At 45.9% G+C, this 17,141-nt stretch overlaps 1 protein-coding gene across 5 annotated transcripts in view; it reads right to left on the bottom strand.

Annotated features, from left to right (window-relative positions):
• Nucleotides 1–14,151, bottom strand: part of ACER2 (alkaline ceramidase 2) — a 30,340-nt gene extending 16,189 nt beyond the window's left edge. For 2 of the 5 annotated variants that reach the window (XM_036331251.1, XM_036331254.1), the window contains exons 1-3: nucleotides 13,901–14,144; nucleotides 5,027–5,141; nucleotides 4,137–4,278 (exon numbers count right to left, since the gene is read on the bottom strand). In XM_036331251.1, the coding sequence (XP_036187144.1) occupies nucleotides 4,137–4,278; nucleotides 5,027–5,141; nucleotides 13,901–14,008 (365 nt within the window). In that variant the 5' untranslated portion in view covers nucleotides 14,009–14,144. Of the gene's footprint in view, nucleotides 1–4,136; nucleotides 4,279–5,026; nucleotides 5,142–12,744; nucleotides 13,793–13,900 lie in introns of those variants that run through there. The other 3 variants (XM_036331252.1, XM_036331250.1, XM_036331253.1) reach the window with 3 other exon arrangements.
• Nucleotides 14,152–17,141: the final 2,990 nt, after the last annotated feature.

Here is a 17,141-nt window from a genome sequence, read left to right as displayed (position 1 = left end):
CTGAGAGTCACAGGACTACAGCATTTGGTCTTGGAAGGCCCACACCTGTCATTTTATAAGTGAGGAATGGAGAAGGCCCAGAGAGTCGGAGATGGTGACCCCAAGTCATCTAGTCAGCGTGAGAGCAGGACACGCAGACCCCAGCCTGCACCCTTGCAATTCAGGAGTCAAAGAATGAACTGCATTCTAAAGTGAGGTCTGTCCCTAGACTTTGTAGAGGCAAACTCTTAAAAATCACAGCAGGATAAATTATTTTAGAAATGGATATAATTAAGTCTATAATACTTCTTTGTTCTTGTTTTTTTTCTCAAAACAAAAATGTCTAAAAATTATTAATAACCATCTATAGTGGAGTGTGTGTCCTGACAATTCGTAAAAACATTCTAGGCAAGATGAAAGAAAACCCTTCTTTTTTTAAACCCACCAATTATTTACATAATGCCTGCTGTTGTAGTCATCCTTACCTTCAAACACTTATCCATATTAGTCATTCATAATTACTGCTAGCACTGAGGGAGTCCTTAATATGCTTTGTAAGATTTTATCATATATTTCTAACCCCAAGAGGTGGATGCTGCTATTATCTACAATTTACATGAGCAAAATGAGGTATCAGAGCTTAAAAAAAAAAAAGGTAGATCGTTATTCAAATCTATATCTGTCTGACCCAGTCACTGAGCCTCTATGCTGTCTCCTCTCCAGGAATCTCACACAGGAACCGCTCCGAACTGGTTTTTAAAAATAGTCCAGCAAAGTCTAGATCACAAACAAACAAACAAAAAGGAGAGATGGATGTTAACTATCTGGTAAATGCAGGCAGCTAAATCACGCAACCCCTATCTTCAGAAATCCTGGTATTGACCTGAAGTCTTTGGTGTGGCCTGCCACTTCCTGTAGAGCTGCCACCTGTCAGGGGCCCTGAAGCCCATGGAGGGGTTTGCTCTCCTCGCTCTCCCCATCCCTGGAAATTGAAGACAGACAAGTGGAATCGACACCCTTGTATTTAGAGTGAGCGACTTCCTGTAACACGCACCTTTTCTTTCTTTGCTCATTAAAATCCTCAATGCCCACTCTCTCCTTCCATTTGTGTGCATATCTCAGAGACGCCAGCAGCAATCTCTCCGTGCCATGGGCAGTCCTGAGAGCTAACTCTGACTGAGCGCTCACCCGGTTCTTGGTACCATACGGAGTGCTGCAGTCATCTCGCAAAAACCCTAGAACTACCTAATTTTATAGATGAGGAAATAGAAAGTTAGAGTATAGACAAGTTATACCGTTTATAAACCGGGAAGCTAGGATTCAAACCCAGGTATTCTCCAAGGCCAGGGATCTATACATACATGGTGGTCAGGGCCGCCAAAGGACTCTGCTCAAACTAAAAGGGGTCCCAGCTTCCACAGAGAAATGGCGCTGGTGACGGAAAAGTCCCAAGGGTCAGGGACTTCCCTGCCTCGGGCTATGTTTTCATTATTAAAGGTGGTGCCCTGGCCAGTTTGGCTCAGTGGATAGAGCGTTGGCCTGCGGACTCAAGGGTCCTGGGTTCAATTCCAGTCAAGGGCACATGTGCAGATTTCGGGCTCCGTCCCCAGTAGGGGATGTGCAGGAGGCAGCCGATCAATAATTCTCTCTCATCATTGATGTTTCTATCTCTCTCTTCCTTTCCCTTCCTCTCTGAAATCAATAAAAATATATTTAAAAAAATAGAACCAAAAAAAAATAAAAATAAAAATAAAGGTGGTAAGCGTGAATTACTACAGCCATTGCCCCATTTTCTCGTCTCCTGCTCTTAACAACATTATCTCACACATTCAAGAAATGAGAAAAGAAAAAGGTCCTCTCTTATGAGTACATTAAAACATGTCACTTGGAATTTCAACCCAGGCCTCCAGAGTGCCACAAACAAACAGAACCCTGTTCCCATGTCTTCCACTTCTCCCTCCGATCCCAGGACTTGAAAGATGAGATCCAAGAGCAAAACAGTACCGTAGCTCTCAACCTGACACACGCCAGGCTCGGGAAAGGACGGAGGGGCTGGTGGGCACCTTCGGAGACAACAGGAAAAGCCGAGAGGAAATGGTATATCAGGCAGAGTCAGAAAGTCCGCCTGCAAACTCACCTCATGACCCTGCCTGGTGCCATCGCCTCCCTCCCTCCCCTCCTCCCACCCCGCTCAGGAGGCTTTCTGATCACCCTCAGTCATTGTCCTGAAACTGAACAAGGAAACGGGACAAGACTAGAAACCAGAGGCAGCTAAACCAACCTGCGTGGTTTAATGTGCATTTCCTCCACGGAGAAGGCTCAGCCACATGGAGACCGGATTTCATTATTTCATCTAAGATGGGGAATACCTCCTTTTCACTTCCACTGGTAAACAGCTGGTTCTCTCTTTCTCTTCCTCTCTCTCTCTCTCTCTCTCTCTCTCTCTCTCTCTCTCTCTCTCTCTCTCTTCCTCTCCCTCTCCCTCCCCCTCCCACTCCCTCTCTCCTTCTCGACCTCCCTCCTTCCCTACCTCCCTCTCTCTCTCTCACTTTTTGATAAGTAACCTTAAGGATACTTCTTTCTACTTGATTATACTCAGAGATAACACTATTTAATGCAAATCCTACTACCCAGGATGAAGATTCTACAGCTAATCCATTTATAGTGTGTTTTCTCCCTGCCTCATTTAAAAATACATTTTCATATTAAAAATTAACATGTGCTCTTTGTAAAAAGGAAAACAGTGCAGATTAAAAGGTAAAAAATGAGCCCTAGCCAGTTTGGCTCAGTGGAGAGAGCATCAGCCTGTGGACTGAAGGGTCCTAGGTTCAATTCCGGTCAAGGGCATATGCCTGGGTTTAGGGCTCGATCCCCAGTGGGGGGCGTGCAGGAGGCAGCCAATCGGTGATTCTTTCTCATCATTGAGGTTTCTATCTCTCTCTCCCACTCCCTTCCTCTCTGAAATCAATAAAAAAAATATATTTTTTTAAAAAGGTAAAAATGAAAGCTCTCTCTCCACCCCAATTCCTAAGAGTGGTGGTGGCTGTCCTCATCCTCCCAGGCATTTTTGTGCGCATACAAAGACATATATTCAACAAGAGGCTATTTCATTCATTCTAAAATTAGAATATTGCACACACAGTTCTACAATGTGTTTTTGCAGCCATCATATTTCATGGACATGCCTCCACCTCAGTCCCTACACAACAGTTAATAGCTGCATAGCTCCTGTCCCTGTACCAGCTTGCTTAACTGAATCCCTATCTTTAGACTATCCATACATACCTTGACAAACATGAATAATATGTTCTGGGAACATTTATCTTTATGAGGGTGACTCTCTTCTGTTCCTTCAGATAGTAACACCCTTATACAGCTCCTCAGGAAGGCATCCCTGACCAAACTCGAAGTTACTACGACCCCTTAACCAGCTTCATTTCCATCATAGATTTGTCTCTCCCTAATAGCATTTATGTGTTTGTTTGTTGATTGACAATCTCCCCAACCTCAGTGTAAGCTCATCCAGGGCAGAGGTTCTGTTGTTTAATTTACTGCTACATCTCAGTGCCCAGAAGCCTAGGAAAATGCATAGCAAATAGTAAGTGTTCAAAAAGTATTTACTGGATGAATACTCAAGCATAAAAGCATAACACAATGGATATTAAAATGCACCCTTTCCTGAAATTCTGGGTTTCCAGTTTGGAGGGGTGTGTGTGTGTGTGTGTGTGTGTGTGAACAACTACAGTAGCTATGGCTCCAAGAACCAATTCCTTAGTGGATTCTACTGTAAATTTATAAAATGGTGGAGTAGGTTGGACTAAAGGAAATATTCTAACAGGAAATCAAAGGTCTTTGAACTGCCATTCAGGAATTCCACCCCCGCCCCGCCCCTGATAATTTTTCCACTTTTTCTCACATCAAATAAGGGAGACATTTGAAGTTCTGTCCCTAACGTTATATAAATTCTTCTCCAGGCATATAGAATCCTCTCTATTACCTGTCAGTTCATTTATACTGTCAGACGCTAAACAATCAGGAGGTATTAAACAGGTGTATGATGAGCCCGTCACTAGGCTGGGCTTCATCGTGTGCCGTTTTTCTTGATATATTACATTATATTGGGTATTGCACCTAGCAGGTGCCTAGCACAAGCTTACCTGTCGTTCCGAAAGATCTTTGGCAGATACCTTCTAGGGAACCACATGGCCAGAGCACACATCAGAACCCAAAGGATTGCAAGTTCATCAAGCATCTGACCCAGGAAACTCAGAGTTGCATGGAAGTAGACGGATCCAATTCCTAGAATCAATTACAACCAATAAAAAGTGTCACCGAAGAAGAAAAGACTCACAAATTCAATACACTGCTTAAGGAGAGACCTTTCACGAACCGCTGTCGCAATCACCAGATCGCTCGCTCTCTCTGAAAAAAGAAACCGAAGGAAGAAACTCACACCACCTAGGCATGCAGACTTCAAGTCTAGAAAGAGGATTTCAAGGCGGGCCTAAATATCAGCACTTCAGAACTTTAATGGTTCCACAGGTGAGCACGGTCTCTCCTCATCCACTAGCCTTCATGGGAAAAGGCAGTAAAAAGAAGTCAACACTCTCTCCCTGCTAAGAGTTCCCAATCTGCCTGTGGAAGGAAATGGAAATTACCCAAGTATTTCCCAAAACAATGAAGGATCAAACAACTAGAATTTGTTTTGTTTTGTTTTGTTTTTACCTTTAGTCCATTAGAGACCAGTCTCATCAGAGTTAGTTCCATTGTTCCACATGACTTTCTTCAGAAGTTCTCAGAAACTGCATTGGCATAACACCAATGGCAGTGACATAAATGAACTCTCAAATACAATTGATAATTACAGCCAACCTTGTTATCAAGCCCATATTTGAAAGAGTGCTTTTGGCCTCAAGCAAGCAACATAAAAGTGTGCTAAGACGTCAGAGCGACTTTGGTTTATAAAACATAATGTTCACAGGAGACAGGAAGTGTTGGAATTCCATTTCCTCCCTTTCAGCCCATGCTCCCAAACGGGTCCACTTACCCACTACAACTAAAAGAGTCCATATTAAGTAGATGCCACTGTTGAAGCACGTTGCGTACTGGCGGAACAAGCACATGCAGATGGGAGGTAAAATGAAAAACAAGACGTTGCTGATCTGGGGGGAAACGTAAAATGAAAAGATAAATATTAAGTAAAAGGGCAAAAAACAAAACAAAACACAAAGCAGCTTGTTCCAGTATGTCCTTTGCAAACTGAGATCAATGTGGCCATGCATCTTGTCTAAGCACATATACTTTTCTTCCTGCAGATCCACAACAGGAAAACCTAAACTCCTTGGATACGCAGGTAGCGGGCTCCTTCCCGCCGCGTTGGTCAGAGCAACGGCAGTACCAACACTGCCATCTGAAAGCTGCTCAGGCTCCCCGTGGATTCTAAGAATCGGGACTTGTTCTTTTCCTGCACGGACGAACTAAGAAGCCTTCTAGTTTACTTGCACATACACTTCTTACGATAAGATCCGTACTAAATAATGGTAAAAATAAAGTTTAATACAGGTGAGGAGGACTAGGCAAGTTGGAGCTCCCAGTAACTTTCTGCCAGCAAGGCCAGCCTTTTCTTCCAGGCCCACAGAAGGCAGACTCTTCCTAGATTCCCCTGTCGCCCTTTGTCGCTTTCTCACTCTATCAAAAACCTACTTTCAGGTGAAGATCAAATTTGTAGGTTCTTTCCCGGCTTTAAAAGGATACCATTTTATCTATTTTTTAAATATATTTTTGTTGCCCTAGCCGGTTTGGCTCAATGGATAGAGCGTCGGCCTGTGGACTCAAGGGTCCCAGGTTCAATTCCGGTCAAGGGCATGTACCTTCGTTGCAGGCACATGCCCAGTAGGGAGTGTGCAGGAGGCAGCTGATCTATGTTTCTAGCTCTCTATCCCTCTCCCTTCCTCTTTGTAAGAAATCAATAAAATATATTTTAAAATATATATATATATTTTTGTTGATTTCAGAGTGGAAGGGAGAGGGAGAGAGATAGAAACATCAATGATGAGAATTATTGATCAGCTGCCTTCTGCACAGCCCCTATGGGCATTGAGCATGAAACCCAGGCATGTGCCCTGACCGGGAACTGAACTGTGACCTCCTGGTTCAACCACTGAGCCATGCCGACTGGGCGAAAAATGATATGCCATTTTATCTTTCAGACTTCAGTGTGGATTTAAGCCTCTGTTATCTCTCCAGAAGGCATTTGGCTTTTTTTTTAAATATATTTTTATTGATATCAGAGAGGAAGGGAGAGGGAGAGCAAGAAACATCAATGAGAGAGAATCATTGATCGGCTGCCTCCTGCACACCCCCTACTGGGGACCGACCCCACAAGCCCGGCATATGCCCTGACCAGGAATTGAACCAGTGACCTCTTGGTTCCTGGGTCTATGCTCAACCACTGAGCCATACCGTCCGGGCAGCATTTGGCTTTTTAAAAAATATATTCTATCTAATGTAATATTAAAATATTATCATTTCAACATGTAATCACTATTTAAGTATCATTAATAAGATATTTTCCATTCTCTTTGTTCAGATCCAGGCTTTGAAGCCCAGTGTGAATTCCACACTAACCACACATCTCCTTCAGGACCAACCATACTTCACGTGCTCAGTAGCCACATGTGGCCAGGGACCGCCATACTAGACAGAGTAACTGTGCTGGGGCAGACCCATCTCAGCCCGGCCCCTTTCCAGTGACAATAAGGTAATTTTACGTGTAAGTTACTGAGAAACCACCAAACTCTTTTCAACAGTGGCTGAACCATCTAACATTCCTACAAGCAATGCACAAGGGTTCTAATTTTTCCATATCCTTGCCAACACTTATTTTCTGGGGGTTGTTTTGCCTTATGAAGGCCATCCTAGAAGGTATGAAGTGGTAGGAATATCCAGCTTTTTAAATTTCATCTCTAAGTGTGGAGTGAGGGGCTCCTCATATAGGACTATGTATACAGAGGAACAGTGAAGAAGGTTAAGACAACAGCTAAGTCTAAATGAGCAACCCCAATGGGCATGGGGTGGGAGGGGTACACACAAAAAGATTTAAGGAGAGTACTTTCAGAGATGGAATGGGGCAGATTAAGTCTGAAAAGCCAAGGGCATGGGGGCTTTTAAAACACCATACAGAGGGGGCCTCAAACGAACTATGAGGGGGCCTGAACTGAACTGAAGGGGCCAGGAAAGGCAGAAGGCTTTTTTCAGACTTACAAAATCACTTTGGTGCGCAACTATACAAAATGCTTCAGCAAACCCCAGAACTTGAGGCACAGCACCAATAAGGATTGGCAACACCAGTGGCCAACATAGGCCTCCATCACCATTTGGAAACAAGAGAGATTAGGAGTGATGCCATTTTCAGCAAGAGGAGAAAGACAAGGTGGGAGAGAAATAATATAAGACAGGTAAGATCCTTCGTCGGGGACGGGATGGGGTAAAATCCCAGGCTGAAGTCCCTAGTGGGCTGCATCATTCTGGAGAACAGGGTACCTTTTTCTAGGTGGTCTACTCTGATGGGGATCTTTTTCTCTATCCCACGTCGGAGCCCTATGAGCTACTGGTGACCCTAGCGGAAAGTATGGATAAATTGTGTCAGGTGTTCCAGGTATACAGTCTCCAGTCCTAGAAATGCCAATACTTATTCACCAAGAAGCAGACAGGCAGTAGGCTATTGTTCATTGTTATGATCAGAGCCTTTAACTTTCTATGAACTTGTTTAAAGAGTTAGAGATCTTTAAGAGTTAAAGTGAGAGGAAAAAATAAATAAAAAATAAAGAGTTAAAATGAGAGCTCTTAATCATCCCTTGTTTTACAAAGGGATATAACTGAGGGCCTAGAAAAGCTCCTCAGCTGGCCAAGGTCACGAGGAAATCACCCTCGGAGCTGGAGAAGGAAGAGGGAGAGAGTGGCTGCCTCCTGCATGCCTCCTACTGGGGACCAAGCCCTTAACCCAGGCATGTGCCCTGACCAGGAATCGAACTGGCGATCTTTTGGTGCCTGGAACAACAGCTCAACCAACTGAGCCACACCAGCCAGGGCTGCAACTTTCTCTTCTCATTTCACAACATGCTTTATAAATCTTTTTCATCTTAGTTCATATAGATTTATCTCCTCACTTGCGGTAAGTGCTGGCACGAGGTTTTTGATTTTCTGTGGGTTTTTTTAGCCATTCCCCAGTGGAAGGACACCAATTTACAGCCCCCACCTACAATGTTGGAAAATATAACACATTTGTTTTTTATCCCCAATATATCTTTATTGCCTCAAGTCCTCTCTCTCAGTCTCCCTTGCATCAGCCAAGTGCAGCTAACTGCTGCCAAGCTGCCCCCAAATGGCTCTGTCAATTTATATGACCACTAGCAAGGACACACGAATCACTTTTAAATGTATTTACACATTACTCACGAAAGCATGAGTCGTTTATTATACCTGCAGTAACATTATGATACTTCCAAACATTTTTTTTTCATTGCACGTATTAGAGAGTTCAGTTTAGAAGCACCATTTTAACAGATACACCCACATAATATGAAATCACATTATTAACTTCTGCACAGACCATCTATCAACATCTGCTGGCCTCCACCAGGCCTTTTAAACAAGTCAGTCTATGAAAAGGAAAAGATCAAATTAGAGGGAGACGCTCCCCAAGACAAAAAGAGGAAGGAACTCCCAAAGAAATACGGAAAGCAAATGAGTTGTGGTTAAAAGACAGGTTCAATGGCTCCATATCTACTGAGAAATGAAACTTCCTCTCAAAATCATATGGGGTCACTAAAGTTGAAGAATAGTTCAGACAAGAGGTATTTTTTAAAGCCTATTGTAGGATTATCCTTTGGAGAACTGGATTATTCAATGCCTGCAGAACAGATTATTTTAATTGAAAGGAAAGCAAAAATTTTGAAATGTATTATTTCCTTAGAAACTTCCTCATCCTATGAATTCCCACATAACATTTGCACCATAGTAATGTCAGGAACACACTGCAAACTCATCCTGATGCATGTGAATGGGCACTTCCCCAGCAGAGGGTAAATACTGACAAAGCAAGAAGCTCTGAGTTTTTCTCAACAAGTTCATAAGCAGACAAGGGTCAATACCCTGACTAAGAAAATTCTCTGCGTGTCTTCATTGTATGCACATTCCTAACCATCCATCCCATGGCTCCCCTCCAGCCTCTGAGATGACCGACTGTCCTGGTTTGCCTGGGACTAAGGAGGGTTTTCAGGACATGGAACTTTCACTTTTAAAATCAAGACAGTCCAATTTTGTCCTTGGCAAACCAGGACAAGTTGGTCACTCTACACAGAAGTCTTCTTGAAAAATCCCCCCACTCCACCCTCCACAGAACCCCAACCCCATGCAGAGCTCTAACACCTGGGTGACTTACACACACTTTTATTATGGCCTTCACCACCCAGATGACTGTGGGTCTGGTCTCTGTGAAGGCACACAGTAGTTGCCTAGTAAATGAATGGATGGATGGATGGATGGATGGACAGATGGATGGATAATTATGCCCTACAGATAATGGGATGTGGGCTTTTGGCATATAAAGAGGACTCTACTTTCCTTATCTGATTGAGGGAGGTAACAGATCATGGGTTGGTTTTATGCATATGTTTTGCTTCAAGACTTTTTTCAGCACCAGTTGATTTCCTTCTGTCCCCCTGAGTCACTGCCCAGCAACAGAGTCCCCAAAGGCTAAGTCCAGTGGTTAAAAGACAAGCTCCCCACTTCTCCAAAGCAGCTAGGTCTGGAGTCTTCCTCTTCAGTGTGACTGGGGCCTTAAAACTTAAAACATTTTAAAAAAAAACACTGAATTCACCTGGCTGGTGCAACTCAAAGGTTGAGTGTTGACCTATGAACCAGGAGGTCACAGTTCAATTCCCAATCAGGGTACATGCTGGGGTTGCAGGCTTCATCCCCAGTGGGGGATGTGCAGGAGGCAGCTAATTAATGATTCTCTCTCATCATTGATGTTTCTCTCTCTCTCTCTGTTTCCCTCCCTTTCTGAAATCAATAAAAATATATATTTTTAAAAAGAAACTGAATTTAATAAAACTTGTACATAGAAGAAATAGTACAAAATGTGCTCAAGCAAAAGGCTGTGTTCTTAGAGAAGATATCTGGGTTTGGCTGAAGCAAAGGATGATAAGATTTGGGGCAAGATGGGAGGGGGGTTGGGAGGTTGGAGGGGTGGGTGAAAAAAGGTGAAGAGATGAAGAAGTTCAAATGGGTTGTTACAGAATAGTCATGGGGATGTAAAATACAGCATAGGCAATATCTAATATTCAATAATGTTCTAGTAATATTCTAATGTATGGTGTCAGATGAGATTTGTCAGGATGATCACTTAGTAAGTTATAAATGTCTAATCACTGGGGTGTGTACACCTCAAACATAATATCTCCAAGACATATGAAGTGAAAAAAACAAGGTACAGAAGAGTTTGTGTAGTAGTACCTCAATTGAGTTGAAAAAAACTTAGATTGGGTTATGTATGCAATATACATACATATTTTATATACTCACACAAATAATACAAGTGCTTTTTATATGCCTAGAAAAAGTCTAAAAAGATACAGAAGGGCTCTGGCCAGTGTTCCTCAGTGGTTAGAGGTCAGCCCGTGCACCAAAGGGTCACAGTTTTGATTCCTGGTCAAGGATAAGTACTTGGGTTGCAGGTTCAATCCCTGGCCCTGGTCAGGTCATGTGTGGGAAGCAACCAATCAATATGTTTTTCTCTCTGACTCTTCCTCTCTCCCTTCCACTCTCTCTAAAAATCAATGGAAAAAATATCCTCCAGTGAGGATTAACAACAACAAATATACAGAAGAAAGGGTATTTTTCACTTTATAACATGAATACTCTGAATTTTTTACCATAATCATGTATTACTGTTATAATAAACAACAACCAAAACAATAAACTACTTGAAACAAACTTTTCTTTTCATATCAAGAATCATGACTGGCCTACAGATCAAATGGTCCCAAAGCAGGAGTTTAAGTTAAAGAACAACTGAATAATAAATAGATGTATTATGCCACATAAATAAATCTAAGGTGCTACAATGGCACTTGTATCTTCACAAGTTGTACCTTAGCAGAGTCAGATGGACCTAATTCTAACTCTAGTTCTGCCATTTTTTCAAAAATATATTTTATTGATTTTTTTTTACAGAGAGGAAGGAGAGGAATAGAGTTAGAAACATCCATGAGGAAGAAACATTGATCAGCTGCCTCCTGCACACCTCCTACTGGGGATTTGCCCACAACCAAGGTACATACCCTTGACCGGAATCGAACCTGGGACCCTTCAGTCCGCAGGCCGACACTCTATCCACTGAGCCAAACCGGTTAGGGCTAGTTCTGCCATTTTTTAAAAGTATATTTTTATTGATTTCAGAGAGGAAAGGAGAGAGAAACATCAATGATGAGAGAGAATCACTGATCAGCTGCCTCCTGCACGCCCCCCACTGGGAATCGAGCCCACAACCCAGGCATGTGCCTTGACCAGGAATCGAACCATGACCTCCTGGTTCATAGGTCAACACTCAACCACTGAGCCACACCAGCCGGGCTCTGCCATTTTCTTGACCTCAGCAAGTTGCATACTCTCTCTAGGCCCCAGTTTCCTCCTTTATAAAATAGGCATAGAAAATAGCACCCACTTCCTAGGGTGGCCCAGCAGAGCTTCAGCACACAGCGAACAATGAATGGAAACCAGCAGTAACTGAAGTTGTAGTCGTGATGTGCTACCCCAAAGACTTACTAAGAAGCTTCTGGATCCCTCTCCCAGACTTCTGACTTTACATCTTCAATTCCTTAAACAAGTTCTTCTCCAGATTAGTAATAATTATTATTTTCTTGTATAACTGATACCTAAACCTGCTGCCTTCCTATGAGGATTTAATCAGATGTTAATCTCCAAGTAAAGGCTCACTGCCTTCCTCAGCACAGGAGTAAGAGGTTTGTCCAGTGACGTACAAGCACCGCCGATAACCAGGGTGCGGGGACAGAGAAGCTATGGTTTTTGCTAAACTCTTTGGACCAACAAAGTTTGGTGACCAACCACTTCTCTGAGACAATCGCTCCCAAGTTTCCCTTTCACTCTGCGCACTGCTGAAGCAAATGTTGTGGTTTATAAGTATTTCAAAGAATAAGGTTTGTCAGGCAGACCAGCTGGGCTAATCAGCTACAGACGCTACAGCTAAAGATCAGCAGTTGATTTCTAAAAAAGATTTTGGCACTCACCACGGAACTGCTCCAAAGGAACCAGATTAAAAGTGAACACCAAACAACTTCTCCCCTTTCTCCAGCGCTCTGGGGCTTTTCAAGGCAGGCTCAGTGCAGCTATACACTTTTTGGCCAAATAACCAGGCCTGACTTTCTGCCGGCCTCAGATTCTACCGATAATGACTTTGCAGAGAGTATGAGACCCTGTCCCCAGGCTGTCATTTCTTCTTTAACTCTGGTGAAATCCCTAGTAGTATTCTCCGCTTTCAACTGGAGAACCGAGTCGCCGCTGCGGAAAGCACCAGCCCTGCTCCACAGAGGTGTGGGCGCCCCCCGGCCACCCCCCCACCCCCCAACACACACACACACTGACAGTGTGCGCTGGAAAAGGTGGTACAACAGGTGAGGTGCGGCCCCCTCCACTAACTGTATCTACGAAGAGCAGAAGACTAGGTGTTCTTGAGGAACTAACCTGGGCACATACACGAAGCAGGAGTGTTTGGAGAGAGGGCAGCCGCAGCCGTGGGTTTCAGCAATAAGAGGACCGAGGGTGCAGACTTCCGAATTGTGGCCCCGACCCACCAGAAATGAGAGCATGACAGCTCCCTTCTCAAGAGCTCAGTGCGCTCATCGGTGACTAGGAGGGCAGGGACCAGCTCAGCAGAGATCCCTCCGGGCAGTAAGCACTGGCTGATGCCAACGTTCTCGCCAGCAAATCTAAGGTGAAAACTCTAAAGAACAACCTCAACTTCTCAATGAACCTTCAACCAGGAATTCCTGTTTTCCCCGTCGGAGCAGGGAAAAGACAAACCACTGAAATGACCACGCCAAGGCTTACATTTGGTGCCAGAATCCTGAGCCATGGGCACAGCGAAAAGAGGTCTTTCCCTCCCGGTTGCAAAGCTTTCCCTCCCACAAAGACTAAAGAGCACACAGGCTTCTGCAGTGGGGACGTTTCCGTACCTAGAAATCAGGTGCCCAATCGCTCCCAAGTTTCCCTTTGCCTCCCCGGACTTCATCACTGGAGAGCGCACCGGCCTGGGGGAGTTGAACTGGAGCTGGCATTAGACGGGGTACTAAGTTAAGGCGAGGAAATAAGAACTGGTGGTAATGAACTTGATTCTGGCCCAAAGTAATTCGACCTACTATTGATGGATACGCGGGTTGGGCCCCGCTCCGGAGACCTGCCGGCGCGCCACCGCGTTCCTGGGCCTCCCGAGCAGGTGTTCGGCGCAAAACCGCACAATGCCACCCAAGTGCGTCACGCCGCGGGGATCCCAGGGGCGCGCGGGCGCTGCCCCCGCAGGGTCCCCGCCCGCAACTGGCCCAACTCGGAGACGGGCCGACACGGAGCACTGGCTCCGGGACGGATGGGGACCGCACCACACAACAGTCAGCAGAAACGACAAGAGGAGGAAACGGAGCCCAGCCGGCGCGGCCCGGGCAGGAGAGAGGGACAGATGGGGAGCTGGAAGGCGCGGGCGAGGAGGGGCGCAGGTGGACTCCGGCCCTGGAGAGAGAATGCCCCACGGTCCACGCGGAGCCCCGGTCAGGTTCCAGGCGCCGCGGCGCCGGGGACAGCCCCTCCCGCCCGCGAGCCCCCGGCGCCCCGCTCCCGCGCCCCGCACCGTGTTGTAGAACTCGGCGATGGCAGGCACGATGGTGTAGTTGTCCTCGCACCAGTCCACCTCCGAGCTGCCAGCCCGCAGCTGATCCCACCAGTGCGGGGTGCTCATGGCCGCCCCGGAGCATTGGAGCAGCCGCTCCCGCGGCCGAGAGGAAGCCAGAGCGGCAGCTCACGCCGACAGCGGCGGCGGCGGCGGCAGCGACGGTTTTATGCACAACGGCGGCCGCCGGATGTGGCGCCCCCGGGCCGGCCTCCTCCCCGCGCTCCGCTCCGCCTGTGGGACTTACCTCGCTCGCTGGCCCCGCCCCGGCCCCGCCCCCTGCGGGCGCCCGCGGGCGGCGACCGGCCACGCCCACTCCGGGGGGGGCTGGCGTGGGAGGGGGTGTGGGCGGCGGAGCCGGGCCTCCGAAGCTTCCAGCGTTCACTCCCCGCAGGTGTCAAAGGCCTCGGCCCACGCCCACCTCCCGGCTCAGACTCCATCCCTCCCCAGCCCCAAGGGTGCAAAGAGCGCCAGGCTCCCCCTGGCGAAAGGTAAAAATGAGGGGAACTCAGGAGTGGGGTACCCCGACCCCTACGGAGGCTTGGGGAGTTTGTACCGATTTCCCTGCTTCGCGTGTGAACATCCGCGCTCCCACCTGAGAAAGGCCCTGGGTCCTTCCGAGGCAGGTAAGGACTGGCCTGGTCCGGAGGGCTGGGACTGGGGGACCTGAGGGCTGGGGGGGACTGGAGGGGCAGGCTGCAGGACCCTCCCACGCGGCCTCTGCCGCCCAGCACCAATGCAGTTTCGAATATGTTCCTGTCCTCGGCCCCTTGGACTCGCGGTTAGGCTGTAATCTAGTCTCCCACTAGACCTGGGGTCAAACTTCAGCCATCCCAACCCTCCAAGGATGTGTGGGGCAGGTATGACCTCTCCAGGACATCCAAGGTGCAAGACACGATGACACTCACTATGTGTTTGAAGAGCTTCCAGGTATCGCTCATTTGGTGCTCCCAGCGGGGATCCTATGGCCATGCCTTTCCAGATAGAAAGTGGCAGAGCTAGAAATCGAAGTCAGGATGATCTCAGGTCTGCTCATAAGGACTTTGCTTTGCAGCTGTAACTATTCTGTAGTTTCTAAATCAAAGCTAATCTGGTCTCAGCAATACCTGGAGAAAGCCAATCTCTCTCTCTCTCTCTCTCTCTCTCTCTCTCTCTCTCTCTCTCTCTCTCTCTCTCTCTCTCTCCCCCTCTCTCCCCCTCTCTCCCCTGCTCCTCCTTCCTTGGGCAGTTTTAGGATTTCCCGTCAGGGAAGTGGCAGAAGAGGCCCTGGTCAGCAATGCTTGCTGGCTTTTCTCAGGATCTTCTTGCTCAAACTGCATGGATGGGGCCCTGAATACCAGCAGCTGCCTGTACAGTGGGAACCTGGCTGGTGCTCCAATGCCCTGTGTACCCAGTGTCCATCTTCTACATCCATTTGCATGTCTCCCCAAATCTCCATCACAGGCAGGAACTCCCCTCCTAGTCTCCAGGAAATCCAGCTCTCTCCCCTGGGTACCAAACACACTCCTCTCATCTTTGCCCCAACTTCTATCCAGTCCTCCTCCTCGACAACCAGTTCCACTAGGTACACTGGTACCTTCTCCTAAGTCAGAAGTCCCCAGGCCTACAGGATGCCCAGTGTCTCAGAGTGCTGCACCAGCTGTCCAACAATAGTTCTCCAAGATTTTGCTCCTTCTAATATTTTAGGTGGACATATACCATATTCATTAACTCGAATGGTGTAAAATACACCATTATTTTATATGCCAGTGGCTCCCCAAATGATGTCCCCCCCCTTTCAGGGTATCACAAGGTCAAAACTCTTTTCCTGTTAACACTATGACATTATCTGCCCCTTTTTGCTCTCATTCTCTCACCTGTGTACATTGATTGGCATTTTCACAGAGACTGTGTGTCATCTCTCTGACTGCGAATGGAAGGTGGGCTTGTGTATTCTTCAGTATTCAAAGTCTCTTTAAATTTCTAATATCAAAAATGTTGATAGATAGTACCACATAAACAAGAGTTCTTTATGGTCCTCCATAAATAAATGGAGTCCTCAGATCAAAAAGGTTGAGAGCTTCTGTTAAAAAGAAAGATATTCCCAATTAAACTATTTGTAATTATTTTTTATCATTTAGAATTATTAAAGTATGTACTGAAATTGAGCTTGTACACGTAGACATTCATGGTTATCATATGTCATCTTGTGCAAACATAAAAAGGGAAATATAAGCAAAATAAATACATGAAGGAATTGCTCTCTTTCCTTCACAGTCAGAATCTCTATTCTTCTCAATCATTTTCGACTCGGCCACTGGTGTCCTTAATTGCCAGGTGCTGCTGATGCAGATGTCTGAAGAGTCCTCCACTATTAGCTCTCAAGACACTGACCCCTAGTGTACACGTTTTGATGCTGGCACATTCTTATCTTACTTGAAGGTGTCAATGGAAGGTTTTAGACAACAGGTAGCATGTATCTTTCCCAGACGGTTCTTATAATGATTTGCTGACAGAAACAGGGAGATTACAAGTTGCCAAGTCATCCCACCAGGAATTACCACTAAGTTTGTGCATGTTCAGGCAGTGACAGCACATCTCAACTTCCATCTGGCCAGCCACGATTATAAAATGCCTTTCATTGTAAGATGTGTGTGGACTTCAGTGATGTTACAGTGCGAAACAATGTGAATTTTAGCACCAGTGGAATATGGAAGTCACTGGAGAGAATTCATCCTTCTCTCCAAGTCCCGACAAAAAAGTGATAGGGAGTTTTCTTCCTGCACAGGAACTCCTATTGTCAATGACAATTCTGTTTAAAAATCCAGACCGACCCCTTGGGTTCTAATTACAACTGCACAGAGAGTGCTCAAGCCTTTGGTGAGTCAAAGACACAAGTTCCATTCCTCCAAAGTCACCAGTGTGTTGGTCTTGCAACTGCGACTTTTGAATGGCTCCACTGTTAACATTTTCTCAACGCATATAAACTTAGTTATTTAACAGTAGGACCTATCATTAGGTAATTACTCTTAAAATGGATTTATATTAATAGTATGATGCCTTGATGACTGCTGTTTTTTCTCTCTCTTTAAAATCTTCATTGTCGGAAGTATTATATATGCCCCCTCTTTTCCCCCATTGACCTCTTCTTCTAGCCCATCCCCACCGACCACCCTAAGCCTTCACTACCCTATTGTCTGTTCCCATGGATTATGCATATACT

This window comes from Myotis myotis, unplaced genomic scaffold (genome assembly GCF_014108235.1).
Source record: "Myotis myotis isolate mMyoMyo1 unplaced genomic scaffold, mMyoMyo1.p scaffold_m19_p_12, whole genome shotgun sequence".
In the NCBI taxonomy this organism is placed as follows: Eukaryota; Metazoa; Chordata; class Mammalia; order Chiroptera; family Vespertilionidae; genus Myotis; species Myotis myotis.
The sequence above is the reverse complement of the archived record's forward strand: the minus strand, read 5'-3'. Positions and strand labels throughout refer to the sequence as shown.